The sequence below is a fragment of the Oncorhynchus mykiss genome, chromosome 6 (assembly GCF_013265735.2).
Source record: "Oncorhynchus mykiss isolate Arlee chromosome 6, USDA_OmykA_1.1, whole genome shotgun sequence".
Classification (NCBI taxonomy): domain Eukaryota; kingdom Metazoa; phylum Chordata; class Actinopteri; order Salmoniformes; family Salmonidae; genus Oncorhynchus; species Oncorhynchus mykiss.
In genome coordinates, this window is record NC_048570.1 from 85,597,721 (window position 1) to 85,617,970 (window position 20,250).

A 20,250-nucleotide genomic window follows, 5' to 3' on the forward strand; every position below is an offset into this window, starting at 1 on the left:
AATCAACCCTTTACCAGACACCTACTGTAGCCCCAAGTCAATCAGCCCTTTACCAGACACCTACTGTAGCCCCAAGTCAATCAACCCTTTACCAGACACCTAGCCCCAAGTCAATCAGCCCTTTACCAGACACCTACTGTAGCCCCAAGTCAATCAACCCTTTACCAGACACCTAGCCCCAAGTCAATCAGCCCTTTACCAGACACCTACTGTAGCCCCAAGTCAATCAGCCCTTTACCAGACACCTACTGTAGCCCCAAGTCAATCAACCCTTTACCAGACACCTACTGTAGCCCCAAGTCAATCAGCCCTTTACCAGACACCTACTGTAGCCCCAAGTCAATCAGCCCTTTACCAGACACCTACTGTAGCCCCAAGTCAATCAGCCCTTTACCAGACACCTACTGTAGCCCCAAGTCAATCAGCCCTTTACCAAACACCTACTGTAGCCCCAAGTCAATCAGCCCTTTACCAGACACCTACTGTAGCCCCAAGTCAATCAACCCTTTACCAGACATCTACTGTAGCCCCAAGTCAATCAGCCCTTTACCAGACATCTACTGTAGCCCCAAGTCAATCAGCCCTTTACCAGACACCTACTGTAGCCCCAAGTCAATCAGCCCTTTACCAGACACCTACTGTAGCCCCAAGTCAATCAGCCCTTTACCAGACACCTACTGTAGCCCCAAGTCAATCAACCCTTTACCAGACATCTACTGTAGCCCCAAGTCAATCAGCCCTTTACCAGACATCTACTGTAGCCCCAAGTCAATCAGCCCTTTACCAGACACCTACTGTAGCCCCAAGTCAATCAGCCCTTTACCAGACACCTACTGTAGCCCCAAGTCAATCAGCCCTTTACCAGACACCTACTGTAGCCCAAGTCAATCAGCCCTTTACCAGACACCTACTGTAGCCCCAAGTCAATCAGCCCATTACCAGACACCTACTGTAGCCCCAAGTCTCCTCTACTGCTTCACTCCTCTCTCTTTCACTCCTCCCTCCTTCACTCCTCTCTCCTTCACTCCTCTCTCCTCCACTCCACTCCTCTCTCCTACACTCCTTCACTCATCTATACTTCACTCCTCCACTCCTTCACTCCTCTCTCCTACACTCCTTCTCTCCTCTCTCTCCTCTCTCCTCCACTCCTCTCCTTCACCCCTCTCTCCTCCACTCCTCTCCTTCACCCCTCTCTCCTTCACTACTCTCTCTCTCTCCTCTCCTCTCTCTCCTCTACACCTTCACTCCTCTCTCTCCTCCACTCCTCTCTCTCCTTCAGTCCTTCACTCCTCTCTCTCATCCACACCTTCACTCCTCTCTCTCCTCCACACCTTCACTCCTCTCTCCTCCACTCCTCTCTCTGCTTCACTCCTCTCTCTCCTTCACTCCTCTCTCTCCTCCACACCTTCACTCCTCTCTTTCCTTCACTCCTTCACTCCTCTCCTCCACACCTTCACTCCTCTCTCTTTCACCCCTCTCTCCTTCACTCCTCTCTCTCTTCCACTCCACTCCTCTCTCTCCTCCACTCCTCTCTCCTCCACTCCTCTCTCTCCCCTCCACTCCTCTCTCTCCCCTCCACTCCTCTCTCCTTCACTCCTTCACTCCTCTCTCTCCTCCACTCCTTCTCTCTCTCCTCCACTCCTCTCTCTCCTCCACTCCTCTCTCCTCCACTCCTCTCTCTCCCCTCCACTCCTCTCTCCTCCACTCCTCTCTCTCCCCACCACTCCTTCACTCCTCTCTCTCCTTCACTCCTCTCTCTCCTCCACTCCTTCACTCTCTCTCCTCCACTCTCCTCTCTCTCCTCCACTCCTCTCTCTCCTCCACTCTCCTCCACTCTCCTCTCTCCTTTACTGCTCTCTCTCCTCCACTCCTCTCTCTCCTCCACTCTCCTTTCTCCTTTACTCCTCTCTCCTCCACTCCTCTCTCTCCTCCACTCCTCTCTCTCCTCCACTCCTTCACTCTCTCTCCTCCACTCTCCTCTCTCTCCTCCACTCCTCTCTCCTTTACTGCTCTCTCTCCTCCACTCCTCTCTCTCCTCCACTCCTCTCTCTCCTCCACTCTCCTCTCTCCTCCACTCCTCTCTCTCCTCCACTCCTCTCTCTCCACCACTCTCCTTTCTCTATTCTACATGCTTTCCCTTCCGTTTGAAGAACAACATTAGTATGCTACCCCATCTGAATGGTTTTTACATTAGTATGCTACCCCATCTGAATGGTTTTTACATTAGTATGCTACCCCATCTGAATGGTTTTTACATTAGTATGCTACCCCATCTGAATGGTTTTTACATTAGTATGCTACCCCATCTGAATGGTTTTACATTAGAATGCTACCCCATCTGAATGGTTTTTACATTAGTATGCTACCCCATCTGAATGGTTTTTACATTAGTATTCTACCCCATCTGAATGGTTTTACATTAGTATGCTACCCCCATCTGAATGGTTTTTACATTAGTATGCTATCCCATCTGAATGGTTTTTACATTAGTATGCTACCCCATCTGAATGGTTTTTACATTAGTATGCTACCCCATCTGAATGGTTTTTACATTAGTATGCTACCCCATCTGAATGGTTTTTACATTAGTATGCTACCCCATCTGAATGGTTTTAACATTAGTATGCTACCCCATCTGAATGGTTTTTACATTAGTATGCTACCCCATCTGAATGGTTTTTACATTAGTATGCTACCCCATCTGAATGTTTTTTACATTAGTATGCTACCCCATCTGAATGGTTTTTACATTAGTATGCTACCCCATCTGAATGTTTTTTACATTAGAATGCTACCCCATCTGAATGGTTTTAACATTAGTATGCTACCCCATCTGAATGGTTTTTACATTAGTATGCTACCCCATCTGAATGGTTTTTACATTAGTATGCTACCCCATCTGAATGGTTTTTACATTAGTATGCTACCCCATCTGAATGGTTTTTACATTAGTATGCTACCCCATCTGAATGGTTTTTACATTAGTATGCTACCCCATCTGAATGGTTTTTACATTAGTATGCTACCCCATCTGAATGGTTTTTACATTAGTATGCTACCCCATCTGAATGGTTTTTACATTAGTATGCTACCCCATCTGAATGGTTTTTACATTAGTATGTTACCCCCATCTGAATGGTTTTTACATTAGTATGCTACCCCATCTGAATGGTTTTTACATTAGTATGTTACCCCCATCTGAATGGTTTTTACATTAGTATGCTACCCCCATCTGAATGGTTTTTACAAGATTTTATTGTGAAGCGACTGCTAGTTAGTCAAGTAAACAGAAGTGTCTGTAGGATGTCCAGTCTCAAACAGGACTGTGGATCCTCTACATCAGGATGTGCTGTGTAACCCGGGTTTCAAACACTGTAGCTACTGTGTGTCTCTGTTGTCTAATCAGACCCTTATGTCAACTGGATTGTTATGCAGCATTCAGTATCCTAGTAGTTCCTAAACTGTTGGTTGGGAACCACTTATGGGTCACGGGAGGACTACGAATTTGTTTTGCTTCATTCATCTGCTGCTAGTTAATTCTTTACAATTGGCCCAAAGAGCTCATTCCCACATCAATGTGTGGAATTCAGTAGCTTTATCAAGAGACTATGAGACCAGGCCTCTTCCGCTGCTACAAATCAGTCATGTATCGAGACCTGAATAGGACTCAAGTCAAAACGGGCAACAAGATTCTGTACTGGACTTTGAAGTATGTTTAAGTTTCAAAATATGTAAAGGTGAAGTGCTGTCGGGTTATGACGGGCATCTCCCTTAACTACAGCTGTGAACGGACAAGAGTATACGTTAAGAAACCCTGAGTACTGTCTGTGAACGGACAAGAGTATACGTTAAGAAACCCTGAGTACTGTCTGTGAACGGACAAGAGCATACGTTAAGAAACCCTGAGTACTGTCTGTGAACGGACAAGAGCATACGTTAAGAAACCCTGAGTACTGTCTGTGAACGGACAAGAGCATACGTTAAGAAACCCTGAGTACTGTCTGTGAACGGACAAGAGCATACGTTAAGAAACCCTGAGTACTGTCTGTGAACGGACAAGAGCATACGTTAAGAAACCCTGAGTACTGTCTGTGAACGGACAAGACCATACGTTAAGAAACCCTGAGTACTGTCTGTGAACGGACAAGAGTATACGTTAAGAAACCCTGAGTACTGTCTGTGAACGGACAAGAGCATACGTTAAGAAACCCTGAGTACTGTCTGTGAACGGACAAGACCATACGTTAAGAAACCCTGAGTACTGTCTGTGAACAGACAAGACCATACGTTAAGAAACCCTGAGTACTGTCTGTGAACAGACAAGAGTATACGTTAAGAAACCCTGAGTACTGTCTGTGAACGGACAAGAGCATACGTTAAGAAACCCTGAGTACTGTCTGTGAACGGACAAGAGTATACGTTAAGAAACCCTGAGTACTGTCTGTGAACGGACAAGAGCATACGTTAAGAAACCCTGAGTACTGTCTGTGAACGGACAAGACCATACGTTAAGAAACCCTGAGTACTGTCTGTGAACAGACAAGAGTATACGTTAAGAAACCCTGAGTACTGTCTGTGAACAGACAAGACCATATGTTAAGAAACCCTGAGTACTGTCTGTGAACGGACAAGACCATACGTTAAGAAACCCTGAGTACTGTCTGTGAACAGACAAGACCATACGTTAAGAAACCCTGAGTACTGTCTGTGAACGGACAAGAGTATACGTTAAGAAACCCTGAGCACTGTCTGTGAACGGACAAGAGCATACGTTAAGAAACCCTGAGTACTGTCTGTGAACGGACAAGAGTATACGTTAAGAAACCCTGAGTACTGTCTGAACGGACAAGACCATCCATTGAGAAACCCTGAGCACTGTCTGTGAACGGACAAGACCATCCATTGAGAAACCCTGAGTACTGTCTGAACGGACAAGACCATCCATTGAGAAACCCTGAGTACTGTCTGCGAACGGACAAGACCATCCATTGAGAAACCCTGAGTACTGTCTGCGAACGGACAAGACCATCCATTGAGAAACCCTGAGTACTGTCTGCGAACGGACAAGACCATCCATTGAGAAACCCTGAGTACTGTCTGTGAACGGACAAGACCATCCATTGAGAAACCCTGAGTACTGTCTGTGGGCTGGGAAGGTCTTGTCAGATTCCTCACTTCACTAGACACAGTGATGGACACCAACATTATATCCTTTCCTCAAAATCTGGTGAATGTCCAATTTATAAAAGTAATACTTCAACAGCAGGTAACACAAGTATTGGTAACTTAACCTAAATGAATACTGTGTGGACTGGGAATTTCTTGTCAGGTTCCTCATTTCACTAAGAATACTGATGACACAGACATTTTGCAGTTTTCCTAGAACTCTGGGTAATGACCAGTTCAGCCAGTAATGTGTCTACATGTGTAAATACAGTTATTGGTAACCTAAATGATCTTAGTGAGATGCGGTTAGGGACCCTGAAAACTGTGACAAGCACTTTCCTGATCTAGTATGCTAAACTAGGCCATTAAGTCACATCAGTATCACAGAACCTGTTTAACCAATTAGGCGTCCCTATACTGATTGACTTTCTTTCTCCTGAAGCCAAGTTGTTGCTGCCTTGACAAACAAGATGTTGACGTAGCGTTGGGGAATGCAGGCTAAGAAGTCTGTCTTCTCTGGGACAATATGGGATATGGAAACCCAGAGAATGAATGAGTCTAGGTATGCAACTGTCAGCTGTTGAGTAACAATAGTCTCTCTATTGCTGAGGCAGCTACTCTGTTGGTTGAGCTACAGAGACCAGAAAGAACTCGAGGGATGGTATGAATATGGATATGAATTTCAATGAATGTTTACAACAGTGGGAAAATAAATAGGACTCAAATTTGTGGATTTCAAATTTCCTCCGGCCTGATCTCAATCTCTGGACATTGTTATACTTTGAATGATATTGTGTGAGCAAACCACATGACAGCGTGGACTAGACTGGACGGCCTCACGTCAGCCTATCCTGAAACCCTTCATCTTTATTCCCCACACCATCTCCGTATTGTGTAACCACAGAGAAAGAATACATTCATTGAAACAGGATACGCAGAACGCATTCTGACCTTCTCCCAAAGTGGCAGCAGACCCGAGGTTTTGTTGAGGAATAGAACACTAGAAGCCATGTGCATCTGTCACACTATTAGTTCTCAATAACACTTTTTGTTCAGCCTGTTTCCATAGGAACCGGATAAATGTCAAATAATATCTATTATATTTTGACAGACACTTGTAGTCTCTAAACGGTGTATTTAAATTATATTTCTGGGAAGTTGTCTAGGACTGTAATTTTCTGAACTTATTTCTGAACAAATTGTTGAATGTCCCAATTGCACTGGAAGACAGGACAAATGGGTTCATTTCTTTCTGAGACAATCTCTACTTCATAAGGCTGACATCCAATTTGAACATGAAATTCTATTATCAAAATGTCATCAGAGATGATTGGCCCTGTAACAGTCAAAAGAAGAGAATTCCACATGAACTTATAAAAACAATTCTCACATTTTATTAAAGCTTTCACATTCAACTCTTCACATGAGTGAAGTAAATAAAATCTATTAGTACACTGCATTTTTACAACATTTACATCACCTTTGTCTTTTTATTTTACAAATAATACATTAGTTATTCACTTAAATATCACCCTAGTTAGCTACAGATCATCACTTGACAATCTGCTTCCAAAGTACTGGACAAAGATCTCAGGATGCCCCTTGTAGAACTGTCCCAGCAAGCGTCTCTTCTCTTTGTTGGACAGTTTGGGGTTCTCGTGGATCGTCTTCAGTAGAGCCCATAGTTCCTCTTTGGTGGTCTTCTGTTTGCTCTCCACGTACGCTCTTCCATTGACTCGCCTGCAATATGTAGAGGCTGAGTGAAGAGAAAGATAGAAGGCATTACGTCTTCATTCACCACACAAAACACAGAAGGGAGGTAAAGCTTTGTCATATATTAGTACAGATAGACAGACGTACAATCAAACAAAACAGACACCAAAAGCTCCCATACCTGTTAAGACTTGTGGGTCTTTCCCCTTCACAATGTTGGTCAGTCTATCGCTCACAAGTTTGTGCAACGACCCTGGAATCTGAGAGGAGAGGATCATATAAGTTAAACCATGTGATCAGTGCTGCTTCATCTGTTTAATCTCACACACACAACTCTGTTTACAAACTGTACTCACTGTTGGAGCTCGACTCCAATATTAAAGCTATCAGAGATATGGTAGCCTGGCTAGGCATTACACACTTTACACACTTTACACACCAAAAAAGGGTTCCAAAAGGGTTCTTCGGCTGTCCCCATAGGAGAACCCTTTTTGGTTCCAGGTAGAACCCTTTCCACAGAGGGTTCTACATGGAACCCGAAAGGGTTCTACCTGGAACCAAGGAGGGTTCTTCAAAGGGTTCTCCTATGGGGACAGCCAAAGAACCCCTTTAGAGTGTTCAGATCAGTGTCTTTCATGAAGTCCTATTCAAAGTTCATCCCACTGTTTGAGTAATAAACAGTCTATGAACAGACAGTTTGAGTAGTAAACAGTCTATTAACAGACAGTTTGAGTAGTAAACAGTCTATGAACAGACAGTTTGAGTAGTAAACAGTCTATGAACAGACAGTTTGAGTAGTAAACAGTCTTAACAGACAGTTTGAGTAGTAAACAGTCTATGAACAGACAGTTTGAGTAGTAAACAGTCTATGAACAGACAGTTTGAGTAGTAAACAGTCTTAACAGACAGTTTGAGTAGTAAACAGTCTATGAACAGACAGTTTGAGTAGTAAACAGTCTTAACAGACAGTTTGAGTAGTAAACAGTCTATTAACAGACAGTTTGAGAGGTAAACAGTCTATGAACAGACAGTTTGAGTAGTAAACAGTCTTAACAGACAGTTTGAGTAATAAACAGTCTATGAACAGACAGTTTGAGTAGTAAACAGTCTATGAACAGACAGTTTGAGTAGTAAACAGTCTATGAACAGACCGTTTGAGTAGTAAACAGTCTATGAACAGACAGTTTGAGTAGTAAACAGTCTATGAACAGACAGTTTGAGTAGTAAACAGTCTATGAACAGACAGTTTGAGTAGTAAACAGTCTTAACAGACAGTTTGAGTAATAAACAGTCTATGAACAGACAGTTTGAGTAGTAAACAGTCTATGAACAGACAGTTTGAGTAGTAAACAGTCTATGAACAGACAGTTTGAGTAGTAAACAGTCTATTAACAGACAGTTTGAGTAGTAAACAGTCTATGAACAGACAGTTTGAGTAGTAAACAGTCTATTAACAGACAGTTTGAGTAGTAAACAGTCTATTAACAGACAGTTTGAGTAGTAAACAGTCTTAACAGACAGTTTGAGTAGTAAACAGTCTTAACAGACAGTTTGAGTAGTAAACAGTCTATGAACAGACAGTTTGAGTGGTAAACAGTCTATGAACAGACAGTTTGAGTAGTAAACAGTCTATGAACAGACAGTTTGAGTAGTAAACAGTCTTAACAGACAGTTTGAGTAATAAACAGTCTATGAACAGACAGTTTGAGTAGTAAACAGTCTATGAACAGACAGTTTGAGTAGTAAACAGTCTATGAACAGACAGTTTGAGTAGTAAACAGTCTATTAACAGACAGTTTGAGTAGTAAACAGTCTATGAACAGACAGTTTGAGTAGTAAACAGTCTATTAACAGACAGTTTGAGTAGTTAACAGTCTTAACAGACAGTTTGAGAGGTAAACAGTCTATGAACAGACAGTTTGAGTAATAAACAGTCTTAACAGACAGTTTGAGTAGTAAACAGTCTATGAACAGACAGTTTGAGTAATAAACAGTCTTAACAGACAGTTTGAGAGGTAAACAGTCTATGAACAGACAGTTTGAGTAGTAAACAGTCTATGAACAGACAGTTTGAGTAGTTAACAGTCTATGAACAGACAGTTTGAGTAGTAAACAGTCTATGAACAGACAGTTTGAGTAGTAAACAGTCTATGAACAGACAGTTTGAGTAGTAAACAGTCTATGAACAGACAGTTTGAGTAGTAAACAGTCTTAACAGACAGTTTGAGTAGTTAACAGTCTATGAACAGACAGTTTGAGTAGTAAACAGTCTATGAAAAGACAGTTTGAGTAGTAAACAGTCTATGAACAGACAGTTTGAGTAGTAAACAGTCTATGAACAGACAGTTTGAGTAGTTAACAGTCTATGAACAGACAGTTTGAGTAGTAAACAGTCTTAACAGACAGTTTGAGTAGTAAACAGTCTATGAACAGACAGTTTGAGTAGTAAACAGTCTATGAACAGACAGTTTGAGTAGTTAACAGTCTATGAACAGACAGTTTGAGTAGTAAACAGTCAATGAACAGACAGTTTGAGTAGTAAACAGTCTATGAACAGACAGTTTGAGTAGTAAACAGTCTATGAACAGACAGTTTGAGTAGTAAACAGTCTTAACAGACAGTTTGAGTAGTTAACAGTCTATGAACAGACAGTTTGAGTAGTAAACAGTCTATGAACAGACAGTTTGAGTAGTAAACAGTCTATGAACAGACAGTTTGAGTAGTAAACAGTCTATGAACAGACAGTTTGAGTAGTTAACAGTCTATGAACAGACAGTTTGAGTAGTAAACAGTCTTAACAGACAGTTTGAGTAGTAAACAGTCTATGAACAGACAGTTTGAGTAGTAAACAGTCTATTAACAGACAGTTTGAGTAGTAAACAGTCTTAACAGACAGTTTGAGTAGTAAACAGTCTATGAACAGACAGTTTGAGTAGTAAACAGTCTATGAACAGACAGTTTGAGTAGTAAACAGTCTATGAACAGACAGTTTGAGTAGTAAACAGTCTATGAACAGACAGTTTGAGTAGTAAACAGTCTATGAACAGACAGTTTGAGTAGTAAACAGTCTATGAACAGACAGTTTGAGTAGTAAACAGTCTATGAACAGACAGTTTGAGTAGTAAACAGTCTATGAACAGACAGTTTGAGTAGTAAACAGTCTTAACAGACAGTTTGAGTAGTAAACAGTCTATGAACAGACAGTTTGAGTAGTAAACAGTCTATGAACAGACAGTTTGAGTAGTAAACAGTCTATGAACAGACAGTTTGAGTAGTAAACAGTCTTAACAGACAGTTTGAGTAGTAAACAGTCTATGAACAGACAGTTTGAGTAGTAAACAGTCTTAACAGACAGTTTGAGTAGTAAACAGTCTATGAACAGACAGTTTGAGTAGTAAACAGTCTTAACAGACAGTTTGAGTAGTAAACAGTCTATGAACAGACAGTTTGAGTGGTAAACAGTCTATTAACAGACAGTTTGAGTAGTAAACAGTCTATTAACAGACAGTTTGAGTAGTAAACAGTCTATGAACAGACAGTTTGAGTAGTAAACAGTCTATGAACAGACAGTTTGAGTAGTAAACAGTCTATGAACAGACCGTTTGAGTAGTAAACAGTCTATGAACAGACAGTTTGAGTAGTAAACAGTCTATGAACAGACAGTTTGAGTAGTAAACAGTCTATGAACAGACAGTTTGAGTAGTAAACAGTCTTAACAGACAGTTTGAGTAATAAACAGTCTATGAACAGACAGTTTGAGTAGTAAACAGTCTATGAACAGACAGTTTGAGTAGTAAACAGTCTATGAACAGACAGTTTGAGTAGTAAACAGTCTATTAACAGACAGTTTGAGTAGTAAACAGTCTATGAACAGACAGTTTGAGTAGTAAACAGTCTATTAACAGACAGTTTGAGTAGTAAACAGTCTATTAACAGACAGTTTGAGTAGTAAACAGTCTTAACAGACAGTTTGAGTAGTAAACAGTCTTAACAGACAGTTTGAGTAGTAAACAGTCTATGAACAGACAGTTTGAGTGGTAAACAGTCTATGAACAGACAGTTTGAGTAGTAAACAGTCTATGAACAGACAGTTTGAGTAGTAAACAGTCTTAACAGACAGTTTGAGTAATAAACAGTCTATGAACAGACAGTTTGAGTAGTAAACAGTCTATGAACAGACAGTTTGAGTAGTAAACAGTCTATGAACAGACAGTTTGAGTAGTAAACAGTCTATTAACAGACAGTTTGAGTAGTAAACAGTCTATGAACAGACAGTTTGAGTAGTAAACAGTCTATTAACAGACAGTTTGAGTAGTAAACAGTCTATTAACAGACAGTTTGAGTAGTAAACAGTCTTAACAGACAGTTTGAGTAGTAAACAGTCTTAACAGACAGTTTGAGTAGTAAACAGTCTATGAACAGACAGTTTGAGTGGTAAACAGTCTATGAACAGACAGTTTGAGTAGTAAACAGTCTATGAACAGACAGTTTGAGTAGTAAACAGTCTATTAACAGACAGTTTGAGTAGTAAACAGTCTATTAACAGACAGTTTGAGTAATAAACAGTCTTAACAGACAGTTTGAGAGGTAAACAGTCTATGAACAGACAGTTTGAGTAATAAACAGTCTTAACAGACAGTTTGAGTAGTAAACAGTCTATGAACAGACAGTTTGAGTAATAAACAGTCTTAACAGACAGTTTGAGAGGTAAACAGTCTATGAACAGACAGTTTGAGTAGTAAACAGTCTATGAACAGACAGTTTGAGTAGTTAACAGTCTATGAACAGACAGTTTGAGTAGTAAACAGTCTATGAACAGACAGTTTGAGTAGTAAACAGTCTATGAACAGACAGTTTGAGTAGTAAACAGTCTATGAACAGACAGTTTGAGTAGTAAACAGTCTTAACAGACAGTTTGAGTAGTTAACAGTCTATGAACAGACAGTTTGAGTAGTAAACAGTCTATGAAAAGACAGTTTGAGTAGTAAACAGTCTATGAACAGACAGTTTGAGTAGTAAACAGTCTATGAACAGACAGTTTGAGTAGTTAACAGTCTATGAACAGACAGTTTGAGTAGTAAACAGTCTTAACAGACAGTTTGAGTAGTAAACAGTCTATGAACAGACAGTTTGAGTAGTAAACAGTCTATGAACAGACAGTTTGAGTAGTTAACAGTCTATGAACAGACAGTTTGAGTAGTAAACAGTCAATGAACAGACAGTTTGAGTAGTAAACAGTCTATGAACAGACAGTTTGAGTAGTAAACAGTCTATGAACAGACAGTTTGAGTAGTAAACAGTCTTAACAGACAGTTTGAGTAGTTAACAGTCTATGAACAGACAGTTTGAGTAGTAAACAGTCTATGAACAGACAGTTTGAGTAGTAAACAGTCTATGAACAGACAGTTTGAGTAGTAAACAGTCTATGAACAGACAGTTTGAGTAGTTAACAGTCTATGAACAGACAGTTTGAGTAGTAAACAGTCTTAACAGACAGTTTGAGTGGTAAACAGTCTATGAACAGACAGTTTGAGTAGTAAACAGTCTATTAACAGACAGTTTGAGTAGTAAACAGTCTTAACAGACAGTTTGAGTAGTAAACAGTCTATGAACAGACAGTTTGAGTAGTAAACAGTCTATGAACAGACAGTTTGAGTAGTAAACAGTCTATGAACAGACAGTTTGAGTAGTAAACAGTCTATGAACAGACAGTTTGAGTAGTAAACAGTCTATGAACAGACAGTTTGAGTAGTAAACAGTCTATGAACAGACAGTTTGAGTAGTAAACAGTCTATGAACAGACAGTTTGAGTAGTAAACAGTCTATGAACAGACAGTTTGAGTAGTAAACAGTCTATGAACAGACAGTTTGAGTAGTAAACAGTCTATGAACAGACAGTTTGAGTAGTAAACAGTCTTAACAGACAGTTTGAGTAATAAACAGTCTATGAACAGACAGTTTGAGTAGTAAACAGTCTATGAACAGACAGTTTGAGTAGTAAACAGTCTATGAACAGACAGTTTGAGTAGTAAACAGTCTTAACAGACAGTTTGAGTAATAAACAGTCTATGAACAGACAGTTTGAGTAGTAAACAGTCTATGAACAGACAGTTTGAGTAGTAAACAGTCTATGAACAGACAGTTTGAGTAGTAAACAGTCTATTAACAGACAGTTTGAGTAGTAAACAGTCTATGAACAGACAGTTTGAGTAGTAAACAGTCTATTAACAGACAGTTTGAGTAGTAAACAGTCTATTAACAGACAGTTTGAGTAGTAAACAGTCTTAACAGACAGTTTGAGTAGTAAACAGTCTTAACAGACAGTTTGAGTAGTAAACAGTCTATGAACAGACAGTTTGAGTGGTAAACAGTCTATGAACAGACAGTTTGAGTAGTAAACAGTCTATGAACAGACAGTTTGAGTAGTAAACAGTCTTAACAGACAGTTTGAGTAATAAACAGTCTATGAACAGACAGTTTGAGTAGTAAACAGTCTATGAACAGACAGTTTGAGTAGTAAACAGTCTATGAACAGACAGTTTGAGTAGTAAACAGTCTATTAACAGACAGTTTGAGTAGTAAACAGTCTATGAACAGACAGTTTGAGTAGTAAACAGTCTATTAACAGACAGTTTGAGTAGTAAACAGTCTATTAACAGACAGTTTGAGTAGTAAACAGTCTTAACAGACAGTTTGAGTAGTAAACAGTCTTAACAGACAGTTTGAGTAGTAAACAGTCTATGAACAGACAGTTTGAGTGGTAAACAGTCTATGAACAGACAGTTTGAGTAGTAAACAGTCTATGAACAGACAGTTTGAGTAGTAAACAGTCTATTAACAGACAGTTTGAGTAATAAACAGTCTTAACAGACAGTTTGAGAGGTAAACAGTCTATGAACAGACAGTTTGAGTAATAAACAGTCTTAACAGACAGTTTGAGTAGTAAACAGTCTATGAACAGACAGTTTGAGTAATAAACAGTCTTAACAGACAGTTTGAGAGGTAAACAGTCTATGAACAGACAGTTTGAGTAGTAAACAGTCTATGAACAGACAGTTTGAGTAGTTAACAGTCTATGAACAGACAGTTTGAGTAGTAAACAGTCTATGAACAGACAGTTTGAGTAGTAAACAGTCTATGAACAGACAGTTTGAGTAGTAAACAGTCTATGAACAGACAGTTTGAGTAGTAAACAGTCTTAACAGACAGTTTGAGTAGTTAACAGTCTATGAACAGACAGTTTGAGTAGTAAACAGTCTATGAAAAGACAGTTTGAGTAGTAAACAGTCTATGAACAGACAGTTTGAGTAGTAAACAGTCTATGAACAGACAGTTTGAGTAGTTAACAGTCTATGAACAGACAGTTTGAGTAGTAAACAGTCTTAACAGACAGTTTGAGTAGTAAACAGTCTATGAACAGACAGTTTGAGTAGTAAACAGTCTATGAACAGACAGTTTGAGTAGTTAACAGTCTATGAACAGACAGTTTGAGTAGTAAACAGTCAATGAACAGACAGTTTGAGTAGTAAACAGTCTATGAACAGACAGTTTGAGTAGTAAACAGTCTATGAACAGACAGTTTGAGTAGTAAACAGTCTTAACAGACAGTTTGAGTAGTTAACAGTCTATGAACAGACAGTTTGAGTAGTAAACAGTCTATGAACAGACAGTTTGAGTAGTAAACAGTCTATGAACAGACAGTTTGAGTAGTAAACAGTCTATGAACAGACAGTTTGAGTAGTTAACAGTCTATGAACAGACAGTTTGAGTAGTAAACAGTCTTAACAGACAGTTTGAGTAGTAAACAGTCTATGAACAGACAGTTTGAGTAGTAAACAGTCTATTAACAGACAGTTTGAGTAGTAAACAGTCTTAACAGACAGTTTGAGTAGTAAACAGTCTATGAACAGACAGTTTGAGTAGTAAACAGTCTATGAACAGACAGTTTGAGTAGTAAACAGTCTATGAACAGACAGTTTGAGTAGTAAACAGTCTATGAACAGACAGTTTGAGTAGTAAACAGTCTATGAACAGACAGTTTGAGTAGTAAACAGTCTATGAACAGACAGTTTGAGTAGTAAACAGTCTATGAACAGACAGTTTGAGTAGTAAACAGTCTATGAACAGACAGTTTGAGTAGTAAACAGTCTTAACAGACAGTTTGAGTAGTAAACAGTCTATGAACAGACAGTTTGAGTAGTAAACAGTCTATGAACAGACAGTTTGAGTAGTAAACAGTCTATGAACAGACAGTTTGAGTAGTAAACAGTCTTAACAGACAGTTTGAGTAATAAACAGTCTATGAACAGACAGTTTGAGTAGTAAACAGTCTATGAACAGACAGTTTGAGTAGTAAACAGTCTATGAACAGACAGTTTGAGTAGTAAACAGTCTATTAACAGACAGTTTGAGTAGTAAACAGTCTATGAACAGACAGTTTGAGTAGTAAACAGTCTATTAACAGACAGTTTGAGTAGTAAACAGTCTATTAACAGACAGTTTGAGTAGTAAACAGTCTTAACAGACAGTTTGAGTAGTAAACAGTCTTAACAGACAGTTTGAGTAGTAAACAGTCTATGAACAGACAGTTTGAGTGGTAAACAGTCTATGAACAGACAGTTTGAGTAGTAAACAGTCTATGAACAGACAGTTTGAGTAGTAAACAGTCTATTAACAGACAGTTTGAGTAGTAAACAGTCTATTAACAGACAGTTTGAGTAATAAACAGTCTTAACAGACAGTTTGAGAGGTAAACAGTCTATGAACAGACAGTTTGAGTAGTAAACAGTCTATGAACAGACAGTTTGAGTAGTAAACAGTCTATTAACAGACAGTTTGAGTAGTAAACAGTCTATGAACAGACAGTTTGAGTAGTAAACAGTCTATTAACAGACAGTTTGAGTAGTAAACAGTCTATTAACAGACAGTTTGAGTAGTAAACAGTCTTAACAGACAGTTTGAGTAGTAAACAGTCTTAACAGACAGTTTGAGTAGTAAACAGTCTATGAACAGACAGTTTGAGTGGTAAACAGTCTATGAACAGACAGTTTGAGTAGTAAACAGTCTATGAACAGACAGTTTGAGTAGTAAACAGTCTATTAACAGACAGTTTGAGTAATAAACAGTCTTAACAGACAGTTTGAGAGGTAAACAGTCTATGAACAGACAGTTTGAGTAATAAACAGTCTTAACAGACAGTTTGAGTAGTAAACAGTCTATGAACAGACAGTTTGAGTAATAAACAGTCTTAACAGACAGTTTGAGAGGTAAACAGTCTATGAACAGACAGTTTGAGTAGTAAACAGTCTATGAACAGACAGTTTGAGTAGTTAACAGTCTATGAACAGACAGTTTGAGTAGTAAACAGTCTATGAACAGACAGTTTGAGTAGTAAACAGTCTATGAACAGACAGTTTGAGTAGTAAACAGTCTATGAACAGACAGTTTGAGTAGTAAACAGTCTTAACAGACAGTTTGAGTAGTTAACAGTCTATGAACAGACAGTTTGAGTAGTAAACAGTCTATGAAAAGACAGTTTGAGTAGTAAACAGTCTATGAACAGACAGTTTGAGTAGTAAACAGTCTATGAACAGACAGTTTGAGTAGTTAACAGTCTATGAACAGACAGTTTGAGTAGTAAACAGTCTTAACAGACAGTTTGAGTAGTAAACAGTCTATGAACAGACAGTTTGAGTAGTAAACAGTCTATGAACAGACAGTTTGAGTAGTTAACAGTCTATGAACAGACAGTTTGAGTAGTAAACAGTCAATGAACAGACAGTTTGAGTAGTAAACAGTCTATGAACAGACAGTTTGAGTAGTAAACAGTCTATGAACAGACAGTTTGAGTAGTAAACAGTCTTAACAGACAGTTTGAGTAGTTAACAGTCTATGAACAGACAGTTTGAGTAGTAAACAGTCTATGAACAGACAGTTTGAGTAGTAAACAGTCTATGAACAGACAGTTTGAGTAGTAAACAGTCTATGAACAGACAGTTTGAGTAGTTAACAGTCTATGAACAGACAGTTTGAGTAGTAAACAGTCTTAACAGACAGTTTGAGTAGTAAACAGTCTATGAACAGACAGTTTGAGTAGTAAACAGTCTATTAACAGACAGTTTGAGTAGTAAACAGTCTTAACAGACAGTTTGAGTAGTAAACAGTCTATGAACAGACAGTTTGAGTAGTAAACAGTCTATGAACAGACAGTTTGAGTAGTAAACAGTCTATGAACAGACAGTTTGAGTAGTAAACAGTCTATGAACAGACAGTTTGAGTAGTAAACAGTCTATGAACAGACAGTTTGAGTAGTAAACAGTCTATGAACAGACAGTTTGAGTAGTAAACAGTCTATGAACAGACAGTTTGAGTAGTAAACAGTCTATGAACAGACAGTTTGAGTAGTAAACAGTCTTAACAGACAGTTTGAGTAGTAAACAGTCTATGAACAGACAGTTTGAGTAGTAAACAGTCTATGAACAGACAGTTTGAGTAGTAAACAGTCTATGAACAGACAGTTTGAGTAGTAAACAGTCTTAACAGACAGTTTGAGTAATAAACAGTCTATGAACAGACAGTTTGAGTAGTAAACAGTCTATGAACAGACAGTTTGAGTAGTAAACAGTCTATGAACAGACAGTTTGAGTAGTAAACAGTCTATTAACAGACAGTTTGAGTAGTAAACAGTCTATGAACAGACAGTTTGAGTAGTAAACAGTCTATTAACAGACAGTTTGAGTAGTAAACAGTCTATTAACAGACAGTTTGAGTAGTAAACAGTCTTAACAGACAGTTTGAGTAGTAAACAGTCTTAACAGACAGTTTGAGTAGTAAACAGTCTATGAACAGACAGTTTGAGTAGTAAACAGTCTATTAACAGACAGTTTGAGTAGTAAACAGTCTATGAACAGACAGTTTGAGTAGTAAACAGTCTATTAACAGACAGTTTGAGTAGTAAACAGTCTTAACAGACAGTTTGAGAGGTAAACAGTCTTAACAGACAGTTTGAGTAGTAAACAGTCTTAACAGACAGTTTGAGTAGTAAACAGTCTATGAACAGACAGTTTGAGTGGTAAACAGTCTATGAACAGACAGTTTGAGTAGTAAACAGTCTATGAACAGACAGTTTGAGTAGTAAACAGTCTTAACAGACAGTTTGAGTAATAAACAGTCTATGAACAGACAGTTTGAGTAGTAAACAGTCTATGAACAGACAGTTTGAGTAGTAAACAGTCTATGAACAGACAGTTTGAGTAGTAAACAGTCTATTAACAGACAGTTTGAGTAGTAAACAGTCTATGAACAGACAGTTTGAGTAGTAAACAGTCTATTAACAGACAGTTTGAGTAGTAAACAGTCTATTAACAGACAGTTTGAGTAGTAAACAGTCTTAACAGACAGTTTGAGTAGTAAACAGTCTTAACAGACAGTTTGAGTAGTAAACAGTCTATGAACAGACAGTTTGAGTGGTAAACAGTCTATGAACAGACAGTTTGAGTAGTAAACAGTCTATGAACAGACAGTTTGAGTAGTAAACAGTCTATTAACAGACAGTTTGAGTAGTAAACAGTCTATTAACAGACAGTTTGAGTAATAAACAGTCTTAACAGACAGTTTGAGTAATAAACAGTCTATGAACAGACAGTTTGAGTAATAAACAGTCTTAACAGACAGTTTGAGAGGTAAACAGTCTATGAACAGACAGTTTGAGTAATAAACAGTCTTAACAGACAGTTTGAGTAGTAAACAGTCTATGAACAGACAGTTTGAGTAATAAACAGTCTTAACAGACAGTTTGAGAGGTAAACAGTCTATGAACAGACAGTTTGAGTAGTAAACAGTCTATGAACAGACAGTTTGAGTAGTTAACAGTCTATGAACAGACAGTTTGAGTAGTAAACAGTCTATGAACAGACAGTTTGAGTAGTAAACAGTCTATGAACAGACAGTTTGAGTAGTAAACAGTCTATGAACAGACAGTTTGAGTAGTAAACAGTCTTAACAGACAGTTTGAGTAGTTAACAGTCTATGAACAGACAGTTTGAGTAGTAAACAGTCTATGAACAGACAGTTTGAGTAGTAAACAGTCTTAACAGACAGTTTGAGTAGTAAACAGTCTTAACAGACAGTTTGAGTAGTAAACAGTCTATGAACAGACAGTTTGAGTGGTAAACAGTCTATGAACAGACAGTTTGAGTAGTAAACAGTCTATGAACAGACAGTTTGAGTAGTAAACAGTCTTAACAGACAGTTTGAGTAATAAACAGTCTATGAACAGACAGTTTGAGTAGTAAACAGTCTATGAACAGACAGTTTGAGTAGTAAACAGTCTATGAACAGACAGTTTGAGTAGTAAACAGTCTATTAACAGACAGTTTGAGTAGTAAACAGTCTATGAACAGACAGTTTGAGTAGTAAACAGTCTATTAACAGACAGTTTGAGTAGTAAACAGTCTATTAACAGACAGTTTGAGTAGTAAACAGTCTTAACAGACAGTTTGAGTAGTAAACAGTCTTAACAGACAGTTTGAGTAGTAAACAGTCTATGAACAGACAGTTTGAGTGGTAAACAGTCTATGAACAGACAGTTTGAGTAGTAAACAGTCTATGAACAGACAGTTTGAGTAGTAAACAGTCTATTAACAGACAGTTTGAGTAGTAAACAGTCTATTAACAGACAGTTTGAGTAATAAACAGTCTTAACAGACAGTTTGAGTAATAAACAGTCTATGAACAGACAGTTTGAGTAATAAACAGTCTTAACAGACAGTTTGAGAGGTAAACAGTCTATTAACAGACAGTTTGAGTAGTAAACAGTCTATGAACAGACAGTTTGAGTAATAAACAGTCTTAACAGACAGTTTGAGTAGTAAACAGTCTATGAACAGACAGTTTGAGTAATAAACAGTCTTAACAGACAGTTTGAGAGGTAAACAGTCTATGAACAGACAGTTTGAGTAGTAAACAGTCTATGAACAGACAGTTTGAGTAGTTAACAGTCTATGAACAGACAGTTTGAGTAGTAAACAGTCTATGAACAGACAGTTTGAGTAGTAAACAGTCTATGAACAGACAGTTTGAGTAGTAAACAGTCTATGAACAGACAGTTTGAGTAGTAAACAGTCTTAACAGACAGTTTGAGTAGTTAACAGTCTATGAACAGACAGTTTGAGTAGTAAACAGTCTATGAACAGACAGTTTGAGTAGTAAACAGTCTATGAACAGACAGTTTGAGTAGTAAACAGTCTATGAACAGACAGTTTGAGTAGTTAACAGTCTATGAACAGACAGTTTGAGTAGTAAACAGTCTTAACAGACAGTTTGAGTAGTAAACAGTCTATGAACAGACAGTTTGAGTAGTAAACAGTCTAT

General features: G+C 38.4%; 1 protein-coding gene across 3 annotated transcripts in view; it reads right to left on the reverse strand.

The window, feature by feature from the left end:
- Nucleotides 1–6,540: 6,540 nt before the first annotated feature.
- The window catches only part of LOC110506192 (DEP domain-containing protein 7), a 39,197-nt gene continuing 25,487 nt past the window's right edge, over nucleotides 6,541–20,250 (reverse strand). For all 3 annotated transcript variants that reach the window (XM_036981301.1, XM_036981300.1, XM_036981299.1), the window contains exons 8-9: nucleotides 7,061–7,139; nucleotides 6,541–6,922 (exon numbers count right to left, since the gene is read on the reverse strand). In XM_036981301.1, coding sequence (XP_036837196.1) covers nucleotides 6,708–6,922; nucleotides 7,061–7,139 — 294 coding nt within the window. In that variant the 3' untranslated portion in view covers nucleotides 6,541–6,707. The remainder of the gene's footprint in view (nucleotides 6,923–7,060; nucleotides 7,140–20,250) is intronic.